Source organism: Eptesicus fuscus, chromosome 5 (assembly GCF_027574615.1).
Source record: "Eptesicus fuscus isolate TK198812 chromosome 5, DD_ASM_mEF_20220401, whole genome shotgun sequence".
NCBI classification, from domain to species: Eukaryota; Metazoa; Chordata; class Mammalia; order Chiroptera; family Vespertilionidae; genus Eptesicus; species Eptesicus fuscus.
Window position 1 is genome coordinate 10079387 of NC_072477.1, and position 21639 is coordinate 10101025.

At 46.7% G+C, this 21639-nt stretch overlaps 1 protein-coding gene across 5 annotated transcripts in view; it reads left to right on the forward strand.

Moving 5' to 3' along the window:
* Positions 1–21639, forward strand: part of TTC7B (tetratricopeptide repeat domain 7B) — a 192316-nt gene that overhangs the window by 62979 nt on the left and 107698 nt on the right. For all 5 annotated transcript variants that reach the window (XM_054715834.1, XM_054715830.1, XM_054715832.1 and 2 more), the window contains 2 exons: positions 11685–11763; positions 18734–18906. In XM_054715834.1, coding sequence (XP_054571809.1) covers positions 11685–11763; positions 18734–18906 — 252 coding nt within the window. The remainder of the gene's footprint in view (positions 1–11684; positions 11764–18733; positions 18907–21639) is intronic.

A 21639-nucleotide genomic window follows, 5' to 3' on the forward strand; every position in this document is an offset into this window, starting at 1 on the left:
GGTTGTCATTATCAGGATACAAGCTCTTTATCAGATATAGCATTTGTAAATATTTTCCGCCAGTCTGTGGCTTGTATTCATTTTTAATGATGTCATTTAAAGAGGAAAAGTTAATTTTAATGAAATTCAATTTTTCAGTTTTTCTATTTATGGATTATCCTTTCGGTGTCATATCTAAGACATTTTCACCTAACCTAAAACCACAAAGATTTTCTCCCATGTTTTATTTTACAAGTTTTATAGTTTTTACTTTTACATGTAGATCTTTGATCTACTTTGATTTAATATGCATGTGGTATGGGATAAGGGTCTGAGTTAAATTTTTTTGCATCTGAATATCCATTTGTCTAAGCACCATTTGTTGAAAAGTCTTCTTCTTTCCTATTAAATTGCCTTGACATGTTAGTAAAAAATTAACTAATTGAACATAAATGTAAAGGTTTATTTCTGGAGTCCCTATTTTGTTTTATTGATTTATATGTCTGTCCTTAAGCCAATACCACACTGGCTTGAATATATAGCTTTATAGCAGGTTTTTAAAATACTAGTATATAGAGTAGGTCTTCTAACTTCATTCTTTTTCAAAATTGTTTTGGCTATTCTCAGTCCTTGATATTTTTATATACATTTTAGAATCATCTTGTCCATTTCTATAAAAAAAAAAAAAGCTGCCAGGATTTTGATAAGGACTGCAGTAAATCTCGAGATCAATTTAGGGAGACTTGCCATATTAACAATAGTGAATTTTCCAATCCAAGGTCTCTCCATTTATTTAGATAACTAGAGGCCCGGTGCACAAATTCATGTACAGGTGGGGTCCCTCGAGGTAGCCTGTGGAGATCGGGCCCCAGCTCGTGCCCCCAGCCTCGCAGCCCTGCAGCCCCTCCTGGCACCCCGCCTTGGCCTGGCACCATCCCCTCACCTGTTCCACCATCCTGCCTGTGGGGCGATCAATCAGAGCTGGGCTCCCCCCAGCCCCCCTGCCCAGCTCCCTTAGCGCCTAGGTGCTGGGCAGTGGCCCCGTCCACTGCTGCCACTGCTGGTCGCTGTCTGCCAGGTGATAGGTGGGGCAATCGGCTCGTACCCACCTTGGCCTGGCACCACCGGCTCACCTGCTCCACCATCCTGCCGTGGTCCCACTCTCCTCCATCAGGGCTGGCAGTGCCTCCCCTGCCGCCTGCTGTCAGCGCCGTGTCACTGACATCTGCCATGTTCCACGTGCCCCCTGGTGTCAGTGCATGTCATAGCAAGCAGTCGAACTCCTTGTTGAGGGGACAATTTGCATATTAGGCTTTTATTATATAGGAAGATTCATCAAGTAAGAAAAAAAAATGTGGGCAAGACTAAACTATAGTGTAGGGATGCATACCGGAGTGATTGAGCCATAGGAAAATGGAATGAGGTGTTTCCTATACAAGGCAGTGTAGCAATTCCTTTTGGACGGAGGGAGGGGCCTGTTCATTGGGATGGGATGAGTGACAATGGTCTTTTTTTTTTTTTTTAATTTGGGTGGTAGTTACCTTATAATAATTCTCTAAGCAATATATTTGATTTTTTATGGTTTTCTGTATGTATATTTTATACAATAAAATAGTTAAAAAAGCATGGGAGGGGGATAATAAAAGGTGGGATAGAACAGTGCCCAGCAGAGAGCAGGAGGGGAACTGCACTGGGAATCAGGAGGTCCGGGTTCTAGTCTTGGCTCCGCCGCTCACTCACCGAGCTTTGGGCAAGTCTCACCCTTCCCCTCTCTGGGACCTAGTTTCCCTCTCTGTCCACTTGAGGTAATGAAGTCCAGCATGCTTCACTAGGTTGATTGGAGAACCATCTGGAACAATGGGGTGGGGGATGGCCTGGAACTGGCTGCTGTTGCCTCAGCAGAAGATGATGATGATGGCTAGCATTCACTGAGCAAGGACTGCTACCTCATGTGATCCTCACAGCAGCCTGTGAGCAGTAGGTGTGCAGCCAGGTTTTATTCTGTCCTGGCATGTGAGGCCCGGTCACTGTCCTCGGGGAGCTGAACGTCTTAGGGGGCTCTCTTGATGAGAGAGTAAAATAACTGTTAACTGTCTTGCCAATGGTTTATTGGTAAACTAGAGGCCCAGTGCACGGACTCGTGCACTGGTGGGGTCCCTTGGCCTGACCTGCAGGGAACGGGCCGAAACCGGCTCTCCAACATCCCCTGAGGGGTCCCAGATTGCGAGAGGGTGCAAGCCAGGCCGAGGGACCCCACCGGTACACTATCAGGGAAGGGAGGGACTGCGGGAGGGCTCCAGGGTGTGTCCGGCCTGTCTTGCCCAATCCTGATTGGCCAGACCCCAGCAGCAAGCTAACCTACAGGTCAGAACATCTGCCCCCTGGTGGTCAGCGCACATCATAGCAACTGGTCGAACAGTAGGACAGTTAGCATATTAGGCTTTTATTATATAGGATGTCAGCTCTTATAGATGGCTTAGAGGGGCTGCACAAATTAAATATTCGCCCCACAGGTGGCATTGGCCCCGCTAAGGTGCTTAGCAAAGCTTTTTCTCTGTAGGTGGCTCACAGGCACAGTCCAACTACCGTCTGAGTAATTGGTGTGCGTTTTCACTGGGAAGGGCCAAATGAGGCAAGGACAAGAGGACTTCAGGTAGAAGCTTGTCCTAAGGGCCTTTGGACGGACCCATTTCCATATCGCTATCACTTTGTCAACGTTAGCCCCTCGTCTGACTGTCTGACTTCCGAGTTCTGTCTCTGCTGTCCCCTTGTCATCCACCCGCACGGGAAGGGGCCACGAATCCCGTTCCTTCTTTCGAGCCCATGTAGTGAGTCCATGTGGAGGCGTCACCGGGCCCTGCTGCCCCCAGCCTCTCGCTTCTCTCCGGCCTCTGTGATGCTTTTGTGTTTGTGTCACGGGCGTTAGTCACAGTTTCCAGTTTGTTTGTGGGCTTTTGCACGGCAGGAATCAGCGGCAGCTCTTCTGGCGCTGGAATGAGATTGGGCCCGTGTCAAACACCAGCTCTTCTGTTTGCAGGCTGCGTGATGGTCCCGGGCACGTTACATAATTTCTCCGAGCCTTTGCTTTCTCGCGCACGAAACTACAGGAGGTGCTAAATAAATACTTGTTAATTGAGAAGAAAACTTTGACATAGTATATAATAGAAACAGTTCTGATTTTGCACTATTTTCTGCTAAACCAAAGATACACAAACATACCAGTGGCTGCTTTGGGCTTCTGCCCAATAAGTGTTTATCTGTGGGACGGAGGACCAGATGGCGGGCGGTGGGAGGCAGTGGACGGCTGGGCAGTGGGACGTTTGACGGAATTCTGAGCACGGCCAGGAGCTTCCCCAGTGTCCTCTTCATCGGGCGTTGGAAGTAGGCATAGTCCCATTTTATAGATGAGGGCACAGGTGAGGTCTGCTGCCCACGTTCCTACCCCTCCCGGCGTGTGCCTGGCATCAGGGTGTTTTCCCTCTGCCACGTCTCCACGCCTCACATTCCTTTCTCCCTTCCCCTTCTGCTCATGATCACGCTCACCCTTTGCCCCTTTCTTCTTTTCTGTCCCCAACTTACTGCCTTTCCCAGGCCCAAGCAAGTTATCTGGCGCGACTCACGAGAATGAGAATCCCGGCGGCACGAGGCCTCACACTGAGCAAAACCACCCTGTTTCCCCAGGAGCGGATGGGAGGCTCCCTGTACCAGTTGCCCAGCAGATCCCCTTCCTTCCCCGTTGAGTGTAAGAGGCCTGGTTGGGAACGGGACGCCTTGAGCAGGCCTGGGCCTGAGCACCCCGCAGTGGCTCCCCTCCGTCCCCCCAGCCGATCCTCACCCAGGCCTGCCGCCTGCCTGGCTCCTGAAGCCACTGGGACCAGTGACCCCTATGTTGAAAGGCCTTTTTTTTTTTTTTTTTAAACTGAGTCCCTTGGACCTTTTTAGTCGTAGTTTTTGAAACATTGTCCCCGAGGTGGTTTTGTAAATGCAGCCTCCTGTTTCCTGATTGGAATGGGAGGGAACTCCTGCTCTTATCCTGCTCTTCACTGTCAGCTCCAGGGTGTGGCACGTGGGAAAGGACTGCCCTCCCCCCGCGTCCTTTCCGCCTTTCTCCCGCTCACAGCCCAGCTGGCCTGGGAACAGGAGAGTCAGGCGTCCTTTTATCTGTGTGACTTCGCTGCTAAGAATCGATTCGTGTTTGAACTCATATTGGTAGCAGGCCCTTTCTACCTCCTCGGCTGTCTTTCTTCTACGTACGTGCTTACTGACGTTTAAGATGGATGTGAAGTTGGCCTGGTGCTCCTCCGTGTTCCGTGTCGTTACCCGTGAGGCAGGTCGTGCGGAGCCCCAGCCACTCCTGCTCTCCTCACCCCGTCCTCCAGCTCCGGCTGGACCTGCCGCAGGCAATTTCCTCCGTGGAAGTAGATCACAGTGTCAGCTTTGAATTGCACTCTCACAAAGCCCTGGTGGTTCAACTGCCCAAACCACCAATTGGAGCCACTCAAACCACCGTCCGTGGCTCAGTACCCCGAGTTCACGTGTGAGTTTGGCCTGGCCCTGTTGATTGAACTCTCTCCAGTGCTAGCTACGTTCACCGAGATAGAACAGGACAGAGCCAGTCGCCAGCACCTCGGGTCCTCGGCTCCTCAGGGCTGCCCTGGGCCTGTGGCCTTCGGTGGACACACTGCATGCCTCCCCATGGACCCTGGCATCTTAGGAGATGTCGCCATGATTTCCTGAGAGAGGGACCAAAGTCCCAAAGAAGGAGCATTTTCCTATCCTCACCCGACATCAGTGGTCTTGCTATTGAGGACATGGTAGGCTTTCCAATATACAGCAAAGTGAATGAATGAGTCCAACTGGGGAATGCCTCTTTTCTCTCTTCAAAATTAAATGACTCCAAAGAAGTAAAACAGACTTTCATGTGCTATAAATTGACGAGAAGGTAGATTCCAGAATTCCAAGACTGAGCAATGGCAGAGTTTTAAGGATAATAGTGGTAATAATGGCAAACCCCGAGAAAGCACTTACTACATGTATTAACTCATTTAATGCTTTCAACCAATCTATGAGGTGAGTGCATCTGTTATCACCATTTTACAGAGGAGGAAACTGAGGCACAGGCACTTTCCCCAGATCAACACTAGTGAGTCCTAAAGCTTGGATGTGAGCCCATACAGTCTGGCTCCAGAGTCCCTGCTCTGTTTTGCCCAAGTTTAAGTACATCAACAGAGATGTGGATTTCCAGGTGAATACTTTGAAGAACAATCCTTTATATGATACTGGTTTATTTGTTAAAAATATTATTAGATTGAACAGTCCAACTGTGTTGAATACTCTTTGGCTTCTAGGGTTAAGCTGAGCATCATTATAAGTTCATGGGGAAGCATGTTTGTTGGCTGGATCACTATTGCCTCCCCTGTACACAGTAGGCCCTCAACATATGTGATGTACATATTTAATTTTTTAAATATATGTGCTGTCACTGGGAATTGAACCATGACCTCCTGGTCCATAGATCAATGCTCAACCACTGAGTCACACCGACCAGAGCATATGTTTATTGATTTTAGACAGAAACACCAATGTGAGAGAGGAACATTGATTGGTTGCCTCTCATACTCACCCCGATGGGGGATTGAACCTACAACCTTTTGGTGTATGAGATGATGCCCCAACCAACTGAGCCACCAGGCCAGGGCTCAACAATTATTTTTTGAATGAGGATTGATATCCTTTGACTCAATCCCAGCGGTTGGAAAGAAGGAAGGACATGAGACCGGGCAAGCCTGTCCCTATTTCTTTTTCCTTGGAGACTCGGGGTTTGGGAGTGGGGAGAAACAGCAGGAGGCTGAGTCGCTCTGCCGCCTGAGCTCCCAGAGCGTTTGGTCCCGCTTTCATCTGGCCTTCCGCACGCCATGTGGGAGGCACCTTTGTGCATGTCCCTGTGGAGACCCTGAGAGGACTCTCCGGGCCTTTTTGGATTTGTACCTCTAACCCGGCACACAGAGCCTGCCCGTCTGCTGCCTGCTGCCCGGCCAGCTGACCAAAATGCCCAGTTCCCTCTGCTTTTGTCACGAGGAAGCCTCAGTTGCTGAGGTAGGCAAAAAAAAAAAAAAAAAAAAATGTTGTTAAGCCTGATACAACTCTCATTAGGTTTGAAATGAGACTTCCGGAAGCTTCGCCTGCTTGTTCACATCCCAGCGCGGATGGTTGTCACACCCGTCACTGTATCTGGGCTGCAGCTGGCTGGCTGCGTTGGTCAGAGAGAGTCCTTTGCTAACGAGGCCAAGGTTGTGGGTCGGATCCATGGGCCCTGACGGCCGCGAGCCATCTGTCTTCACAACGCATGTCACTGGATCCCAGGCCAGAGTGTGCAGAGGACAGAAGCTGGGCCCAGCCCGAGGCGGCCAGGAGAGCCTTCGGACGGTGAAGGATGGCCTTTCCTTCCCCCACTTTCCAGCTCTGGGTCTCTGGTTTTGATTTCAGACTTTTCCAGTTGATGATACTAACAGTCATATAAACGGAGGGGAAGCGGTTCCCGAGCTTGAGAACGGAGAGAGATGGGCCTAGAGGGTCAGGACACTTCTCTGTTTCTGGGGTTGTAAGTGTGGACATTGTCCAGAATACCTATGGGCACGTCTTAGGACGTAAGAAGTACCTGATTCACTCGTTCCCTTGGTAATCAAGAAAGCTCCTCTCAGCAAAGAGAATGGGAAAGGGATTTCAGAACAGAATATTGTGCTCACTCTGGGCTCACTCTGGGGTACACCGCTTACTAGGTGTCACTGGGTGCCTGGTTAGCTCTGTGAGGCTGTTGGGACACGGAGAGGCGGGTACAAAGAGGGCCTGTGTTCTCCAGATGGTCACAGTTTGGTTGGAAGACAGGCCTAAATACACATGAAAATCAGTGTGTTAAGTGTCACCTATGCTCAAAATACATGGGCACCCACTGGGAGCACCCAGGACCGGTGCCTTGGTCCTCCCAGAGAAGCTGGGAGAAGGCTCCCAAGGGTAGCCTTTGACCTGGGTCTTGATGGATGACTTGAAATTTCTTTGGACACTTCAGACAGAGAGAGGAGCCATGTGTAAAGGCATATGGGAAGGAAAGTTTCCCTGAAGTGTCTGGAAGATTTATTTATTTTTTTAAATCTTGAAATCCTCATTATCTACAAAGCTGTCTCGAAGCTGTCAGGCCAGGCATGCCCGGCGACATCACTTGGTACCAGCGTGTCACCCCTCCCCCGCACCCAGGCGCGGCCACCACGGGCACATGAGGATTCTGTTTAGGGGAGAGCTGTGCTGTGCTACCTGCCCACCCCAAGCAGTGCCAAAAACGGGGACAAGAAGCAGGGAGATGTACCCGCTGTGGCCTCGCTTCCTCTGACTCTGGCAGTTCTGAATCGCATTCATCCCATGAATATTTACTGAGCACTTTCTGTATCGCAGGCTCTGGTTGAGGGATCTGGGGCATGTTCATGGGCAAAACAAAGATCCTGGTCCTCAAGGCGCCTGCATTCTTTGGGGGGCTGTGGAGCCTCTGGGCCCCCGGAGGCAGGGAGGGCGGCCTTCGCTCGCCAGTGTGTCCTCACAGGGGCAGCCTGGGCCTTGATGCTCAGTCAAGGCTGGGATAACCTGACACTTGGGAGTTCCGGAAGTGATGGTTGGTCAGGGACCAGGGATTTGGCACCCAGAACAACAGAAGTACTCCCATCAGAACTTTGAGTGTGCATAACAGTGACAGTTGATACTGACTTTAAGTGCATTGGTGGCCGGGGCCGACCTCTGAGGTCAGACGGTCATTTCGAAGGATAAGTTAAGGGGGGGGGAAATGTATTTTCCCTTCTCACTCCCGAGAAGTGGGAAGAGGAAGAACAAAGCACTATTTTGAGCTTGCCGTCGAAGCAGCGCCCATCCCGAGGCGACGCGGCTCTCAGCCTCTGAGTTTTCCGTTTTGATTTGGGGTTGGGAGCGCTGCTTCCTCTCCGTGTACATTTCCCCCCTCGGTTAGATACACAGAGGCCCAGGTGACGGTATTCAGGAGCTGAGGATGCCGTTCCGAGTCCTAGGACAGAACCAGGCGCTGCTGTAGGCTTGTTCATAAGAACGTGCACTTCAGAGGCCAGACTTCCAAAGTGCTGCTGCAGGGCCCAGGGGGTCAAGAGGCAAGCCACAGGCCCCCTCCCCCCGGTGTCCGCAGGAAGTCATGCTTTTGCACTGACCTCATGGCCAGCGGACAAGCCCTAGAAGGAGGAGATTCAGGAGGAGGAGGAGGAGACCAGATAGAAAAGGGAGGAGAGAAGGAAAAAATGGAAGTAGGTCAGGGAGAGGGAGACCGTGTCCCCATGAAAAGGGACAGAGACCGAGCAGGAGGCTGCCTGAGTTTGAACAAGAGCAAGGCCATGGGACACTGGGTTGGGGACAGGCAGTGACGTTGGAAAGTGAAAGCGGGGTTTTGCCTGTTTTTCTGGCTGAAAACCGGCTGGTGCTCAAGGGACCTTCAGGTGTTTTCTCCTTGGTCATAGCTGAGCTGTTTGGGAACCGTCTGACCTGGGTAAAAAGGCACCCAGCTCAGGGAGCTTGCCAAAGCAAGGTGCAGTGTGAACCCCAAGTTCTGACAGCTTGCCAACGCACCTGCTGCTTGGATGTTGGCAAGAACATTCCTTTTGGGAATCGTTTGCCATAATGAATTCGGACATCACTGCACTCTGTCGAGGGTGTTGAAATGGAGTGAATGACCTCCCGTCAGGGGTCTGTGGGAACCCTCACCCCCAGGGACACTCCTCGCCTCTCCTCATTCTGGAGCAGAGTCATTAAGCAGCAGTTCCTTCCACCTAGTTGCTGAATCCCAATGTTTTAAGGATAAAGTCACAGTTCAGAGACATGAAGCAGTCCTGTGGCATTTATTCACTTCCCTCCAATCGGGGTATTTCATAGCATTTAGAATGTAATTCTTACAAATTAATTTCCTTTTTTGTTCCTTTGTCTCATGATTATCCAACTAGATTAAAAATTATTTTTTCTGCTGCGGACAGTGAAAGCGATTGGCTGAATAAAATGATGTGACCTAAAGATGTATGAGTGGTGTAGGCGTCCATGAGAATTGTATGTTTCTGCATTTGGGATTCTTTTTCGCTTTCTAATATTGAAAGTGAGCAGCCTTCTACCTTCAGCTCCTCCTTCTTCCTGCTGCCGAGTTGGTCTGTGGTTGGACAGCCAGCCTCGCGGGTGGCCTGATGGGGCCGCGGTTCATGTGGGCAGCACAGATCCAGGCCTGCCGAGACATTCGTGGCTACTGTGGATCCTTGGTTCACGAGCAGGATGCCTCCCAGTTGGAGGAAGAATTTGATTCTGAATCCTAAGCTCTCTCCAGAAATAAACTAGAAACAGTTTGAGAAAAACTTGTATCTGCTTCCAAGGTAATGTCAGTGCTTTGGGAATATGCCCTCCTTTCCCCTTCGGATGTGTGATTGACTGCCCCTGGGTCGGGGAGACTTCCTTCAGTCCTCCAGCAGAGGGCCTCGGTCCTGCACGGGAGAGCCACCTCCGCCTTAGGGGGGAGGGGAATTGATCCATCCTTTCTCCTTTAAGGCGGTGGAGGCATTACCCTCCGCACTGGGCCGCTTCACCTGGGCCAACAGATTTTTCCCCATTGTGAACGGTTCCTGGGAGTATCTCATTGGCTGCCATCCCTGGAATGCATGAAATTTGCACCGTGTATATATATTAAGTAACTTGCCTATTCATGCTACAAAACATAGGCCTGAGCTCTTGCATTCACAGTCTGTGCTTTCTCCTAGAGTTGTACTTCGTTTTGAGAACCTACGTTTCTTTTGCCCGGGAAGGTGACAGAGCTCCCAGCTCACTCTCTTGCCGGGTCTGGGAACCTGAGCAAGCCATGTCCCTTCTGTGTCATAATGAGTAGACAGTGTTAGGTCCTTACGGCTAGAATATTGTGCTTTTGCCTCGATAAGTCACTCCTTCTGCGAGGGGTACGCAGGGACATTCTGAGTGACCAATTCCCATCGTGCAGCCTTCCCTGAGTTACAGTGTTTAGATTTGATGCTGCCCGTTCAAGGCCTGATTTCCACCCTGGTAAACAGCCCTCGAAGTCTGGGTCTCCCATTGTGTCGTCTCAATCCCACCCCGTCATACAGTTCGAAATGCCATTCGTTTTGTGCCTCGTGCATCGTGGGAGCTTCATCGGTGGTTCTGGAATAAAAGCGGACTGCTCCTTTCTACCCGTCCGTGTTTTAGCTGTAGCTGTCTCCTTCCCCCACGTTACTTACGAGAACTGAGCTTCAGTCCAAAAGCAAATGTACTTTGTTGCCTGAGAACACGGATCCATAAAAACAAATGAAGGGGAAAGCAGAGGAGATTGCATGTCCCAGGGCCCGTTACCTAGTTTTTACCCACATCTCCGTTAGCTCTCCTTCCGCGCTGCTGCGAGTCCCGAGCACACGCTTCTCTTTTTATGCCCCCATAAAACTCTGATCCGCTACCACCCGATCCGTGTGGGTGAGAGGAAGATGGGAGTGTTTGTGCACCTGTGCCAATAAGCTGAGCGAAGCTCTGGGGCTGTTCTTGTGAATGAGAGTTCTGGGATGGCATGTAGGTAGAAGAGGCGAATTGATAGCCCTTGTGAGGGTTTGTAACGTACAGAACCCACATTCAGTTTGATTTAATACCTTTGTGCAATTTAAAATGTCATCCAAGAAGAGGGCCAAATGCCTGGAGCATCTGCCACAGCCTGCAGGGCTGGCTGACAGGTTTGCACCGGCTGACCGGCTCTGCGGCGTCTTGGAAAGATGAGATGTGTTCTAATGAGCAGGTTATAAATATCCCCGAGTTATGTCATAGGTGGTAGCGGCGCTCAATGTAAAGGGACCGGCTGGGGAGTGCGCCAGCTGAGCAGCCGGGTGCAGCTTTCAGCGAGGACAAGTGGGGCCTGGATATATTGACCAGGATGTGACTCGGGAATCATTTGTCCCTTAATGAAATGTGTCACCAAACACGTCTCCGTGAGGTGTGTGGGGCAGCGGGATGCGATGTGTTCTGAGCCGCCGGCAGCTCAGGTTCCATGCTCTTACAGCTGCTCCCAGAAGGGGCCTCTGACCCTTTGCTTCTCCTCGGGGTTGGAGGCGGGGGTGGGGGAGCATTTGATGGATTTATTGGGCAGTAATTTATGTTTGCAAAGATGCAGCGGGGTTGCTTGGTGGAGCCCTCCATTTCTCACACCTTTTCTCTCTGTCTCGCCCATAAAAGTGGCAAGTTAAAGTAGCCTTTCCCCACACTGCATGCGGTGCCTTGTGGGTATTTCTGTTCCCCAGTTGCCACCCACCTTTTAGATGAAAAGACAGATTTCAGCGCCACTCAGCTGAGCAGGAAAACCACGCAGCCACGTAAGGATGAAGATAAACTCTGGCAAGATATCTTGCTTTTGTGGGGCAGGGAGAAGGGAGCCTCAGAATCGATTTTCCAACTTTTGTTTTCGTGAGAAAACTTGGTTTCAGAAACACAAAAATCCATCCGTCCTAGGTCATATTTTGGAGATTTGAACAAAGATGGACAGGCGCCTTCGGAATAATTGTGGCTTAAAATCTAGCCAACAGCTTTTATGGAGATAAAATGCATTGAAATATGTGTATAAAACATTTGATGTTAATACACGCGAGATGGAAACCCTGTCCAATTCTGTGTGCACACAGGAACTTGACCAGAGGAGTGGGAAGGTTCAGAGAGCTCCTCAGAGCGGTCGAGACGAGAACAACTCAGAACCTGCGAATGGTAAGTGTGGTGAATGACTCGACTAAGTGTAATCTCTCTCTCTCTCTCTCTCTCTCTCTCTCTCTCTCTCTCTCTCTCTCTCCTATATGTTAATAGATATAGTTTACATACCATATAATTAACTGTTTGTAGTCAGTGGTTTTTAGTATACGCACAGGATTTTTAGGCATCGCTAATAGTTCATTTCAAAATGCTTCATTGCCCCCCAAAAGAAACTCCATACCCATTAGTAGTCAATCTCCATTCTCCCCGTTCCCCAGCCCCTAGCAATCACTCATTTACTTTCTGTTTCTATAGATTTCCCTCTCTGGGACATTTTATATAAATGGCATTATACAACATGTGGTCTTTTTGTGACTGGCTTCCTTTACTTAGGATATTTTTTTAAGGTTCATCCACGTTGTAGCCTGCACCAGCATTTCGTTCCTTTTTATTACCAAATAATATTCCATTGTATGGATATAAGACACTAGAGGCCTGGTGCACGAAATTCATGCATGGGTGTGGTCCCTAGGCCTGGCTGGCATCAAAGTGTGAGCGTCTGGCATGGAAGGGCAGGTCCCAGCTGACCGCTGGGCCCTAGGGCAGGTCCCAGCTGACATGGGCCCCTGGACCCTTGCACGCCCCCCTCCGCCTGAGTCACAGTGCCCGAGTCCCCATGTGGAGATGCAGTGAGTGCGGCTCAATGCCATAGGCCGGGGTGCAGCGTGGGCCTCTGGGCCGCCCAGCGGTGCCGCATGGAAGCCGGGCAGGCAGCACACTCTCTCCCAGCTGGCCTCAAAGACTGGCTCCTGTGTAAACCCACGGGGAACTCAACTGGCCCCTGCGGTCCCAGAGGCTGTGGCCTGGCTCACCCAGAAGACACTGTGTAGGTGTGGGGAGGGCTCCTCATGGGCACCCAGCACCTGAGTGTGGGGGAGTGGGGGGGTAAGAGGGGGCTTCCCCGGTGCGCGAGCCCTGACATCCAGGGGTCGGGGGAGGGTAACAGGGGGAATGAGAGTGAGCTCAGCACACACCCGGAAGTCTTACCGCACCTCCATCCCCGACACCCTCACCCCCAGGTAGCTGGCGAGAGGCCACAGCATGTCCCGATGCCCACCATGTTCCGCACTGCCCCCTGGTGGTCAGCACACGTCATAGTGAGCAGTTGAACTCCTGGTCTCCCGGTCGAACTCTCAAACAACCACCTGAGGGGACAATTTGCATATTAGGCTTATTATATAGGCTTTTACTTATCCATTCATTAGTTGATAGACATTTGGGTTGTTTCACTTTTTAGCTGTTATGAATAATGCTGTTGTGAACATTCTTATGCAAGTTCTTATGTGGACATATGTGCTCATTTTTCTTGGGTATGTACCTAGGAGTGGAATTGCTGGATCATATGGTGACTCTATTTTTAACATTTAGAGGAGTTGCCAAACTCTTTTCCAAAGTGGTCGCACCATTTTGCATTCTGGCCAGAAGTTGAGGCTTCCGGTTTTTCCACACCCTCGACATTTGTTGTTGTCTGTCTTTTTAGCTGTAGCCATCCCAGTGGGTGTGAGGTGCTGTCTCATCGTGGTTTTGGTTTACATTTCCCTTGTGGCTAATGATGTTGGGCATCTTTTCAGTTGCTCATCTGTAGTGCTCTCTCTTGAAACATAAGAAATGCATCCCGTAAGGCAGGTAGAATGTAAGCCCTCCCAGATGCCATTGCGGGAAGGGATCACTTGTATGCTAATGATTCATACAGACAGAGCAAAGCAGATTAGCCCTGAGCAGTACCTAGTTGTCTGACTAATTATATTGACCATAAAACTTAGAAGTTAAATAACTGGTTGATCAGCCACTTGGCTCTCCTTTTGACTTGAGTTCTCTCTCTTCCTTTTTAATCCTTTCACTTTCCTTCCTGGGGACATTCCTTCATCACACCTTCATAGCCATAGCCATTGAGTGAGTGTTTGGGCAAAGGCCTGGTGCTTACTGGGAGCAAATGCTGCCTGTCAGCACGGATGCAGAAACCCCATGTAAGATTGCAGTTTCTTTTGTCTTCTGTCATCCATGCGACTGCCCTCCCATTATCACAAATCCTTTCAATGCTGTAGGAGAGCATGCCCTGGGGCCAGGCTAACGGATTCCTGTCACAGAAACCAGGCTGTATCTTCAGTTAGGTGTCTCCAGAGTTTTAGATGCAGACATACTATAACTCATGGGGCCAGATGGCTAAGCCATAGGCTTTCCTGGAACTATGGGGATGAGAGAAGATGGACTTCACACATGCCTCCCCCACCAACAACTCACTTGGTCTTCAATATTTATTTACATAGTCATGTGATTTATAGGTGCCTTAAGAAGTTCAAACAATTGTAGTAACAAATTGAAATTTTTATCCATGTTTTACAGTGGAAACCACTGCAAAATATGGATAAAAATCATTGCCTTCTTTCTCATTGATCTACTCCCAACATTCCATAAAACTTCTCAACTGGTCAATATGAACAGCTTCTTCCAAAATTTGGAAGCATAATGTAAGTAACTGATTGTATTAACAAATGTTTTTATAACTTTTTCAAGCACATTGAAAAAGCCCATCTCTCAAAATTGCTTAAATATGGAGCATTTGTTCATATTGTTGACTCTCAAAAAATATATATTGATTCATTAAGGAAATGAATGGTTTTTTTTCTCATTAAAAGGAGCGACTGTATTGAACACACTGTTGGAATCTGCCTGCTGCTAATTTCAATGTTATTTTTCAGAATTAGAGAATATCTTTCATTATAAGGTTTATGATTTTTAAATTAATATATTTGAACTTATAAATAGATATACGTTAGGAAGAAAGACAGGTTTCTTTGTTTGTTTTCTGAGAATTACAGTGAAGAGGCCTTGAAAGAAAGTCTGGGTGGACTGGAGCTGTCCCTGGACATTCTCAGCTGTTCACTGGTCAGTGTTAATATGAGAGGAGTAGCCCGGCCGGTGTGGCTCAGTGGTTGCATGTCAACTGATGAACCAGGAGGTCACGGTTCAGTTCCTGGTCAGGGCACATTTCTTGGTTGTAGGCTTGATCCCCAGTGCAGGAGGTAGCCTATCAATGATTCTCTCTCATCATTTATGTTTCTGTCTCTCCCTCTCCCTTCCTTTCTGAAATCAATAAAAATATATTTCAACAAAACAAAATGAGAGGAGTAGACCTTTGATTTTGGTTGATGATCCTCATGTGACCTAAGTTAAACTGTTTTTAATTCCTTGAGTATTTAACCAAAAGTGTGTGTGTCCTGGCTGGTATGGCTCAGTGGTTTAGCATCGACACATGAACTAGGAGGTCCCTGGTTTGTGCCCGGGTTGTGGGCTCAATCCCCAGTGTGGGGCATGCAGGAGGCAGCCGATCAATGATTCTCTCTCATCATTGACATTTCCATTCCTCTCCCTTCCTCTCTGAAATCAATAAAATATATATATATATTTTTATAAAGGTATGTGTCAGAATTCTTGGAGAGACACTTAAATACAAGATGGGGCAAAAGTAGGCTTACAGTTGTGAGTACGTGAAACACAAAGTTTACTATTGTATTTATTAATTATTAGTGATTGTGTTACTTCCCATACGAACAACTGTAATCTTCCTTCTGCCCCACCCTGTACGCCTCCCTGTGCCTGCCTCAGAAATGCCAGCTGGGTGCTTCTGGGCAGGACCCGAGAGCCTTATTTCTAGTTTGCGCAGTGATTCTTAGCCCACCCTCACTGAGACACTTCCTGGGTCTTATTCACTGGCGTCTTGGCTTACACTGGACCTCAGAAAGCCTCTGCCATTCGTCAGACAGGGTTTTCATTGGTCTTAATAGACATTTGATTCTTTTTAGATTAGCTGATAACTACAAATTTGTGATATTCATATGAGATGGAAAATTGCTTTGTCAAACTCAGTCTGTTGTGAGACCATAGCAGAGAAGGATTTAGAAGTACATTTACAGCAGTGCCACTCCTAGATAAATACTCCAGAGAATTGAAAGCAGGTGTTCAAACAAAAACTTGTGCATGAATGGTCATAACAGCACCATTCACAACAGCCAAAAGATGGACACAATCTAAGTGTCTGTCGGCTGACAGCTAGGTAAGCAAAATGTGGGGCCGCCGTAAATGGAATAGCATTCAGCCATAAAAAGGAATGAAGCACTGACACATGCTACAGCGAGGATGGGCCTTGAAAACATTATGCTGAGTGCAAGAAGCCGGAAACAAAGGCCACACATTATATGATTCCACTTATAGGAAAATACCCCACCTAGACAAATCTATAGAGGCAGAAGGCAGATTCGTAGTTTCCAGGGTCTGAAAGGACAAGGAATGGGACTCACGACTTAAAAGGGTTTGGGGTTTCAGTGAGAATGTTCTAGAACCAGGGAATGGTGATGATTGCACAACACTGTGAATGTACTAAATGCCATTAGTGTATACACTTGCAATGGTTAAAATGGTGATCTTCATGTTATGTGAATTTTATTACACTTCGAAATACATACAAAAAAGTCCATTTCTTGACTGAGTTTGTATGTAAAAGTTCGAGTCTTCTTTCGGGCCCCTTTTCTTCCTTTCCTTCCTTTAATTCTGAGTTCATTTGATAGTTACCAGCAGTTTTTAAGCATTTAAACTGCAAGCTAAATGCAACTTTCATGCAAAAAAATAAAAGGTATAGCCCAGCTGGTGTGGCTCAGTGGTTGAGCCTCGACCTATGAACTAGGAGGTCACAGTTCGATTCCAGACAGGGCACATGCCCGGGTTGCGGGCTCGATGCCCATTGCGGGGCGTGCAAGAGGCAGCTGATCAATGATTCTCTCTCATCATTGATGTTTCTATCTCTCTCTCTCCCTCTTCTCTGAAATCAGTAAAAATATATTTTTTAAAAATAAAAAAATAAAAGGTATAATAGATATTGGTGATCTTGCTGATAATTTCTCATATTTAATCCTTCTTTCTGAACTTCATTTGAGCTTTCAGTGAGTGCAAGCAGACATCCTTTCTCATCCGTAGGGCACTGGTGAGGTGATGGGTGCCTTTAGAATATGCACACATCAAAACCTACTTTAAAGGTCTCTCTGGAAGGTTACTGCCCCGAGGGAATTGAGATCTAGTAGTGAGCAAGCAAACTGTGCAGGGCGGAAGCTTTTGTAATTTTAGAATCCCTCCATCTCCAGAAAATGAAGGTCCTTGTGCATTTTTTCCCTTTAGCATCCTTTTTGCTCAGCTGCCAGGAGTGCAGGTAATTTTTGCCCATCGATGCTCCCAGCAGAAGTCATTAGCTAATGACTGCAGTGAGTCAAAGTGAAACTAGAGCGGAAGGTTTAAGAAAACAGTTTAGGAATCGTTTAGGTCCTGGAAATTGTGTTCTTAAGAGAGCTTTACAGATGGCTCAGTTGGGGATGATAGGAGTGCTTTAATTTCACATTTTTATAGACAGTTAAAGCCAATGAGTCTTACTTGAGAATAATCAAGAAAATTTGCCTTTACACGGTGATGATCAGAAACCACTAAGCTAGTTTTTTGGTTGCGTTGAAGTTTCCTTGTGGCATTTTAAGAGATTTCACATGGATGAAAGCCTAGCAGAGGTCTCCTCTGGAACATATTATTTAAAAAGGCTCCTTCTCAGGGAAGATCGGCATCCTTTGTCTGCATCCTGCAGAGTGCTGAGGCCTCCTGGAAAACCTGCTGGTGGACGTTTCTTTTGCCACCTCTGGCTGATCACGGGCCACCTGCCCACCTGAGGTGCAGTGCTTCTGTTTTCAGAAGGGTTTTTTCTTTCTTATTTTATTTTTTTTTTTTACCTTTCCTCTTTTTTTGTCATTGGAAACAAACTAATATGCATTAGTCAACAAAATAAACTGAGTGGCCAATTATTATGATCTCTGAATGCATAATAATCTGGCCACTCAGTGTGTATATGTGTGTGTGTGTGTATGTATATATATATATATATATATATATATATATATATATATATATATATACTTAGAGGCCCGGTGCATGAATTTGTGCATGGGTAGGGTCCGGCCAGCCTGGCCAGGGGGAGGGGACATGGGTGGTTGGCCGGCCTGCCTACTGGTCAAACTCCTGTTGAGGGGACAATTTGCATATTAGCCTTTTATTATATAGGATATACACTGAGTGGCCAGATTATTATGCGTTCAGAGATCATAATAATCTGGCCACTCAGTGTTCTTCTTAGTAGAAGCCACATGCTCCTCCCCCCATACATCATACTGGGCTGCTCTGGGAGGTGGAGCTGGAGTTTGGAGAAGGTAGTAATCTGCATCTAATTCAGGAGGACCAGGCATTCCTGGGTTTTCACAGTGCGGAAAGAGATGCCTGTCCAACGTTGGACAAAGGCCTCTCTTGATCATTAGCCATACTCCCCACTTTGCCTTCTCCATTGCAAAGGCCTAGGGTCACCGAGTATAGGGCTCTCAGGAGCGGGGTCCCAGGGTGGGGCCATGTAGACCAGCCCGTGGCATTCTAGAAAGGAAGATGGTCTAAAAAAATCTATGCTGGACGTCATCTTATCATCAAAGAAGAGACTTTTTTCAGGGATAACATCACCTAGGTGGAGTAGTGGCTTTTTGCCAAGTGTGGGCTTTAGCAGACATCATTTGGGAGGTGATGAAAATATTTGTAGTTCACCTGTTATTTATAAGGGTTTTTGAAAAAGAGCTTAACTAAAAGTTTCAGTTGTAAAATAGGGTTAGTGTTCCAGAGTGCAAACGAGGCAGGCGGCATTTGAAGGGCATGAACTTATTTTTTTTAATTGTCCAAATATCTTAGTGTATCCTGTCTTCGTTTTGTCATCAACTGATAAGATTTCATCCAAATATTTCATTATGAGTCTTGGAAGAGTGCATAATACAAAGTGATGACTGAAAAATATTTAGTAGATGAGTGAATGAATGATACAAAACCGATTCATGGCTATGCCTTTGCTCCTTTGTGTTTCCAGACAATAGCAAGGCAGTTGGCAGAGATCTTGTTGCGGGGTATGTGTGAACAGAGCTACTGGAACCCTCTGGAGGACCCGCCATGCCAGTCGCCTCTGGACGACCCTCTCCGAAAAGGAGCCAACACAAAAACCTACACCCTCAGTCGGAAAGCCCGCGTCTACTCAGGAGAGAAGTATGGGAGCTGACTCCTCATTTATATATCAGGGAATGGGAGGGAAACTTTGGCAAAATTCAAGGATGAGTAGAAGTTCAAGGGCAGATATTTTTCCTCTGAAAGAAAACCCGATGAACAAGTCTCACTGACCAATTTAAGCGAGGTACCTCATTATTTCTCACACTTTCAGCAAACGTCTGTACACTGGTGAGGGAAATGCTCTCATCTCAGCCATTGCTATTGGTCTTTGAATTCTCAGTCCATTTATCAGAAGAACCCCAGCGTTGAATGCAGTCAGTGACAAAGCTAGTTGTAAAGCCAGCAAGTTAACTTTTTACTTTTCTTCAATTTCTTCATCTTTTTGTTAAAATTGTTTTAAACTGAATTAGCTATATGAAGGAGAATTAATGTGCAAGTGATTGGAAGGTGATGTCTCCTTAGAACTTCTTGGTTATATTAAGTTTTAAATTTGGGACTCGATTGCCTGTGAGGATAATGGGCTAGTGAACCACTGTAGCCTCTACCTGGGTCTCCCCAGGCCAGGAAAGGAGGGGAAGGAGGGAGAGAGACCGTGAGAAGGGTGAGGAGGCAGGAATGATGTGGACTTATTCTTGACTTTTCCCTCGGAGCTTTTACTTCCCATCTTTGCCTGTTCTTAGACGGACAAAGCATGATGGCATTTCACAATCTCTCCATGAAGGAAAGGGAACATGTATAAATAAAGAGGGAAACCCTCTCTGGCTGTTGTCAAATTAGAAAAATGGCCGAGAGATTGCAGGTCTCAGAGAAAGCACCGATAGTCACGGTTGGGGCGGCGGGGGGGGGAGGAGGGGCCCCGGGGGGTTGGGAGATGGGGACTAGATTCTTAGTACACGTGTACCTTCTGAAAGTGGTTATTGCACTATCAGGGGACAGCTTTTCTCAAAGCACCTGTCTCTTAGTCCTCTTAAGCATCTCTCTCCCTCATCATCTTGATCAGTTTGCCTTTCTTGTACAAATTCAGACAAGTGAGCATGTTCTTAACGTTTTCCCTGGGCTTATTTCAATTTCATTTTTATCCTCCTTTTTTCATGGCCTTGTTGAGCCATGAGTTTGCCTAATTCATAGCCTGTTTATTCCTTAGTCCTTATCTGGATTCATAGAACATGTGTTCTTGCAATTCCCAAACTCACTTTAAAATGCTGATCCCTTTTTATGAACTATTTAGAGGTAGATTTGGGTTCATTTTGAACGTGATATTTATATCTTAAAAATAGACCCTACATTTTTTTTTTCTGCTTTAGATGCTTCTTAGTAAACAGGCATATAAGGTGCCAGGTATACTGAGGAAGTCAGTTCTTGCTCCCTGCCCAGATCCAGTTGGACAGATGGAGGACAGATGGAGGGAGCGCGCTCTCTGTTTGGGTGCTGTTCCAGTGTGGCCTCACCCCTCGAAGGCAGAAAGCTCACGGTGCTGGCACTTCCTTATTTCCTAAGCCACGGAGACGCTGTCACTCTTCTAACAGCAGCCTCCCCATCTGTACAGGGAGAATTGTGGAGGCCACATGCAGATCTAGAAAATGCAGTTACTAGGTAAAGGAACCATCTTCATACCAGGACTGGTTACTGAGTCACATGTTTCATTTCAGACAGATACACACATGTGGGGTTTTTTAAACCATTTTGTTGAGATGTAATTCACATACTATATGTACCATTCACTTATTTAAACTGTACTGTTCAGTGGCTTTTAATATAGTCATATAGTTGTGCTTACATGACCACAATCAATTTTACAACATTTTCATGTGCAAGTGATTGGAAGGTGATCAGCCAAAATCAGCCCAGAACCCCTGAACTGTCCTCCCTACACACCTTCCTTTGCATTTGAATTTTGGAGTCGGTTCACTTCTGTAAAGAAAAATGCAACTGGAATTTTGACAGGAATTTCATTGAATCTGTAGATCAATTTGATAAGTATTGCCATCTTAACATTATTAAGACTTCTGATCCATGAACATCAATTTCTTTCTATTTATTTAGGTTTTCTTTAATTGCTTTCAACAATTTGTGGTTTTCAGAGTATAAAGTTTGTACTTCTTTTGTTAAACTTATTTCTAAATTGATTGTGTGTGTGTGTGTGTGTGTGCGTGTGCGTGTAATTTTTTTATGCAATAGTGAGTTGAATTATTTTCTTAATTTCATTTTTGGGTTGATTCTATTGATTTTCTGTATAGCACAATCTTGCTGAATATTCACTAGTTCTAATAGTTTTTAGATTCCTTAGGATTTTTTTATACACAAGATTATGTCATCTGCAAATAGAGATTAGTTTTGCTTCTTTCTTTCTAATCTGGATGTCTTTTATTCCATTTTCTTTCCTAATTGCCCTGGCTAGGACCTCCAGTACAATGTTGAATAGAAGTGACAAGAGTGAACATCCTTCTATTGGTCCTGATCTTAGGAGGTGAAAAGCATCCATTCTTTCACCATTAAGTTTGTTGTTAGCTGTGGGTTTTCATAGATGCCCTTTGTCAGGTTGAGGAAGATTCCTTCTATTACTAGTTTGAATTTTTTGGGATTTTTTCATGAAAGGGTGTTTTAAATTCATCAAATGCTTTTTCTGCATACATTGAGATAATTGTATGGGTTTTGTTCTCTATTCTCTTGATGTGATGTGATGTGATGTGATGTGATATATTACATTAATTGACTTTCAGATATTAAACCAATTTTGGATTCTTGGGTAAATCGCACTCATCATGGTATATA